We start from the raw sequence: 5,304 nt of genomic DNA on the forward strand, positions 1-5,304 counted from the left end.
CCACTGCCGGCCCCCTCCTCCTTTCAGCCAAACTCGTTTCTCTCCCCGGAGATTTTGTAACAGAACCGATCCGCCTCGAGCAACTCTTAATGAAAACCATGCGTTCCAATCCCCGGCCCTCACGGTTTTCCGATCCAGAGGAATATCCTCTTTCTCCGTAGCCGCCCAGGGGACGGCTCCAATTTGTCTCTCTTCCGAACCCCGGGCGGGAGGGGAAGCAGCAGCGCCGGTGGTGAAAGCGGAGATGGCAGCAGGGGCCCCGATGGGGGCTGTGTCCCAACAGCTGGAGCTGCACATCTGGATGACGGGGGTGCACATCTGGATGGGGAGGGGGCGGATGGGGGTCCCATCTCCTTCTCGTGCTGGTGATGGGGGGGTACAGAGAGGACGTCCCAGCCGTTGGCTACCCCACGCCAAGAGTTGGATGGCGGCCGCTCAGTGAAACAAAGGCGGATTCCTCCTCTCCAGCCTCTGTTTATTGTGCGAAGACCGGAGGGGAGCGGGGCTCTGCAGGGCTCGGGGAGAGGGAGGGGGGGGAGGGGCTGCTGGAGTGGGTCCCAGGATGCAGAGCGGTGCGCAATTGGAAAGTGCACGGGTGGTGATGGTGATGGGTTCCCCCAAAAGGGGCTGCAGGGTTTTTCCCTCCCCCAAGCTCACTGTGGGTGGCTGCGGGTGCCCCCGAGCCGGCACTAATCGGCTGTCCGCTGACCCCCGGGCTGCCCCCGGCTGGGAGGGGCCCGCTCAGCCCCGTGCCTTTCATCTGCCGCAGACAAAGCCCTGCGAGGGGCTGGGGGCTTCTGAGCCGCTTTGTGCTGCGGGTGATGAATGTGTGACCCACGGGAGGTTGCGACCCTTCTCCCTCTGCCTTTGTCATGCATTTTTTGGAAGTGGGGTCCCCAGGGTCTCTCCAGGTAGCTCCCCCCATGCTGTCGGGTGGGCAGTGGGGCTTTGTCCTGCGATGCGTTGGCTCTTGTCCCTGCTACGGGGCCGGTGGCCAAGCTGTGGGCTGGGCCGTCTGCAGTCCTACTGCAAGGATTTCACCCCTAACCTCACACTGGGGCTCGAGCAGGATTGCACGCCGCTCCTTGCTCCCCACGAAGGGGTTTTCATGTGCACTGCAACCGTGCCGAGGGGCTCAGGGAGGGCACGGTGCTGGCGTTGCACAGGGAGCACAGCGTGGCCGCGTGGGTTCCAGCACAGGGCTCAGCACCGCCGTGCCCCACGGTTCCGCGTCCCATTGGGTCCCCTTCCCGAGGGGCAGCACGCCGTGCCTGGTCCCCAGGGTCCCTCATCGCGGTGTCCTCGCTTGGGACGCGGTGACACAGCCGTCCCCACGGCACTCCCTGGGGCAGCCGGGGACAGCAGTGCCCACAACTGGGCGAGCAGGGCGGTACGTCAATGCCGCCGGCTTCAGGAGGTGACAGATGCGGGATGCTGTCACCTCCCCACGCGATGCCACCCCAAAAAAGAGAGCAACCCCCCCCTCCCCATCCCATCCCCCTCAAGTCCCTCCCTCGCTCCTTTCCAGTTTTGATTTTGAGGGTCCCATGGGCTGACCCCCAGGGCAGCAGGAGGGGGGTACGGAATCCGGTTTGACCTCGGCGCTTTTGTTCCTCAGCATTTGAGCTCATCTTTCGCAGAGGAGGGGGAGGGGGGTCTCCTCATAGGGAGAGCTTTGCCCTGGAGACCCCCCGCTCCACCGCTCAACCCCCTCAGGCTGGCGTTTGCGGGGTCTCTGCCAACCCCAGCCCCAAGGATGCAATGGAGCTCCGGGACGGCGCAGCCCACGAGTTGCTGACCCCTGGCGGCTGCCTGCAGGGGGACGATGACGGAGGCGTGCCTCAGTTTCCCCATCTGCTGCCCCGGTAATGACAGGGCAGTGGGAGGCCCTGCCCGGCTCCCCTCCTCCTGGCGCTGGGCGGCTTCAAAGGGCCCTTTCCCTGCGGCGGGGGCACGGCCCGGATTGTGAAGGTAGCAGCGGCTGCCGGGGGGTCAGGGCCAGAACCGCGGCTCCCCTCCCTGCTGAGCAAGGCTGGGGAAACTGAGGCACACCCGCAGATCAAAGCGGGCGGTGCGCGAGGCTGCCCCCAGGGGGAGCGGCTGTGGGCCGGCAACGAGGAGGAGTCAGGATTGCTTTTAATGCCACATACAAAGTCCTCTCCACGCTCCCTCCCCAACCCCTCCCCCTCCCCCCCCCCCAAAAAGACTTAAAATTATTCCAAAAATAAATAAAAAGGGCCAGGTCCCCCCCTACCCCCTTCTGTGCAAAGAGAAAAGAGAAACCCCCTCCGCTCCCCAGGCCAGACCCAGGCTCCAGCAGGAAAGAAATGGGCAAAGCAAGTGAACCGGCGGCAGCATCACCCCATGGGGTGGGGGCTGCAGGGCGGGGGTCCTCAGCCCTGCGCAGGGCAGAGCAGGTGGAGGGCAGCAGAGCTGGAGCCTTCCCCACCCATCTCCTCGGTGCGGAATGCTCAGAGCTGCCTGGTGCTGGGCACAGTGCTCCTGGCCCCACACTGTAGATAGGGAAACTGAGGCAGGCAGCACGGCCCCCGCTCAGCATCAGTCCAGGGCTGCGCTGTCCTGGCGCAGGGAGAGGGGATGGCTCCAAAAGAAGGGCGAGTGCTGTGGGAAAGGTGACCTATGTACATCCCTGAAGGTCAACGGCTCTCCGAGCCCCTTCCCCACCGCGCTGCCCCCTGCCCCTGCATGGGACGAGCCCCCAACAGCCTCGGCTATGAGGTCTGGCACTGCACGTGCTGACGGGTGCCATCCTCGAAGTCATCCTCGTGGTACGCTTCGCCATGCGGCCGCCGGCCTGTACTGCCATGGGATGTGTAGTCACTGAGTTCCACCTCCTCCGTGTCCTCAGTGGCCATCACCTCCTCCTGGGGTGGGAAGAAGGCCTGGAGCTGGCGCAGGCGTTCGGTGGGCAGCCAGCCAGGCTCGGGGAACTTCACCTGTGGGTACAAAACGGTTGGGGATGGAGGTGAGCATGGGGCGGCCACACAGGGTAAATCTCCCATCCAAACCCCACACCTCACCTCGAACTTGAGGATGAGTTTTCCCTTCTGGAAGGGGCTCCTGTAGACGGGCATCCCCTCGTTGGGGATGCATTTCAGGTCCCCAGGTCGGATGACATCACCTGAGAAAGAGGATGAGTGTCACTGTGCTGTGCACCACCGCACTGTGCATCACCGCACTGTGCCCCCACGCTGCTCCCAGCTTTTTGCTGGGGGATTCGTGCAGATCTGGAGGAAAAGGGGAGAAGCTGCATCCCCCCGTAGAGCTGGGGAAGGGTGGAACTCAGGGACAGTGCAGGATGGGACCACGGGGACACACGTCCCCATCCTACCTGGCTGCGAGGCGACAAGCAGGGTCCTGTTGTCCAGCGTGCGGATGACCTGCCTGCAGCCACACAGCGCATCTGCAAGGCTGATCTCCCGCCTGACAATCAGATCATCACCGCTCCGCCTGAACACGGGGTGCTCCTTCTGGTCCAGGACAATGATGATGTCCCCAGGCTCCAGGCCAGGCACTTGGTCACCCTCCTCATGGAAGGTGATCTTCTGCCCATCCTTCATACCTACAGGGAGAATTCAACAGCTCAGATCCCAGCTCCGGAGCTGTATCAGGGGTCACCCTCTTAGCACAGCCCTATCTCACCTTTATCCAGGTGGACGCTGAGGATTTTTTTCTCCCGCACGACCTTGCGGCCATTGCAGGTGAGACAGCAGTCGCGGGGCCGGATCCACTCGCCCTGGCCCTGGCACTGGGAGCACACCGTCTGGATCTGCTGGATCACGCCGGGCCCCAGCTGATGGATACGCACCTCCATGCCCGAGCCGTGGCACTTGGGGCACCGCCGCTGTGCGCCCTCCCGCACCCCGCAGCCTGCGGGCGAGGGCAGGTGGGGGGTGAGGGCTGGGCACGGTGCTGACCCCCTGTCTCGGTCCCCCCCAGGCCCTCACCTCCGCATTTCCTGCAGATGATGTTCTTCTGCAGGGACAGCTTGCGCGTGGTGCCGTTGTAGAGGTCCTCCAGCGACACGGAGAGCTGATGCACCACCGTCTTGCCTGGAAGGATGGAGAGCCCAGATCAGCGCCCTGCTGCGTGCAACAGGGCTGCACCTTCAGCCACTGCTCTGCTGTCGCGGGGCAGAAGGAAGCTCGGATCCTGCAGATCCCTGGGGCAGCCCCACATCCCAGCCCCACAGCCCTCGCCATGCTGCAGCTGTTCATCACCAGCCCTACCCAGAGGTGCCAGGACGCACTCTTTCACCTCCTAATTGCCCCGCAATTAAATCCTGCCACCTCAGCAAGAAGCGCCCTGGCAAGTCATCAGGCCATCCCCTCTTGCATGACCCAAGCTTAAAGCATCCTGCTGTCACCGGAGCACCCTGCACGCCCTGCATCCCCAAGGCTGTGGGGAGCCAAGGGCAGCGCTAGGTGACTCACCCCAGCCTGGGGACAGCAGGGGACTGGGAAGGGCCCTTTGAAGAGGGGCAGGTGGAGAAAGTAATGAGGGTGACAAAGAACTGTGTTGGGCTGTGCACCGCGAGGAGCGAGGTGGCCCGGGGGCCACCAACGGGGTGCTGGCATCCCCAGAGTCAACAAGTCAACCCCATCCCATCCCCCAGAGCCAACACAGCCAACATGTCAACCCCGTCCAGTCTTCAGAGCCAACATGTCAACCCTGTCCTGTCTTCAGAGCAGGTCAAGCTTGTCCCATCCCTAGAAGCATCAGGTCAGCCACATTCCCCGAGCCAACAGGTCAACCCAGTCCCATCTCCACTCTCGCTGTCACCCCAGTTCCAGCTCCCAGTGTCCCCAGTGCCCGTACCTCGCCGGTCTGCCCGGCCACGCATCCTCACACCACCTCCAAAGAACAGATCGAAGATGTCCATAGGGGAACCGAAGCCGGGGCTGCTCCTGTTGCCCAGGCCACCCTCCTTCATGGCCCTCTCCCCTCCGCGGTCGTACAGCGCCCGTTTGTGGGCATCCGACAGCACCTCGTAGGCCTGCGAGATCTGCTTGAACTGAGAGGGAACAGAGGGTGGTGAGCGGGGCGGGGGCAACGGGGCGATGTGGGGCTGGGTTGTGGGGGGAAGATTCGGGGTTCCTACCCGCTCGCCCTCGCTGGGGTTCTTATCGGGGTGGTAGCGCAGTGCCAGGCGTCGGTATGCCCGCTTGATCTCATCCAGGCTGGCGCCCGGCCGCACGCCCAGCAAGTCGTAGTAACCCGTCTCCTTCACCATCGTCCTCTCTGCTGCGAGGGGGAGGCGTCACCCCCGTGTCCCGCATCCTC

General features: G+C 63.9%; 1 protein-coding gene across 1 annotated transcript; it reads right to left on the bottom strand.

The window, feature by feature from the left end:
- Positions 1–2,228: 2,228 nt before the first annotated feature.
- Positions 2,229–5,288, bottom strand: LOC100548069 (dnaJ homolog subfamily A member 1-like). The gene is made up of 7 exons (XM_010723855.3): positions 5,123–5,288; positions 4,840–5,035; positions 3,969–4,073; positions 3,664–3,891; positions 3,353–3,583; positions 3,042–3,142; positions 2,229–2,957 (listed from the first exon to the last, which is right to left on the bottom strand). The coding sequence occupies exons 1-7, from the start codon at positions 5,252–5,254 to the stop codon at positions 2,733–2,735; spliced, it is 1,218 nt and encodes a 405-aa protein (XP_010722157.1). The 5' UTR covers positions 5,255–5,288; the 3' UTR covers positions 2,229–2,732.
- Positions 5,289–5,304: the final 16 nt, after the last annotated feature.

Source organism: Meleagris gallopavo, chromosome 27 (genome assembly GCF_000146605.3).
Source record: "Meleagris gallopavo isolate NT-WF06-2002-E0010 breed Aviagen turkey brand Nicholas breeding stock chromosome 27, Turkey_5.1, whole genome shotgun sequence".
NCBI classification, from domain to species: domain Eukaryota; kingdom Metazoa; phylum Chordata; class Aves; order Galliformes; family Phasianidae; genus Meleagris; species Meleagris gallopavo.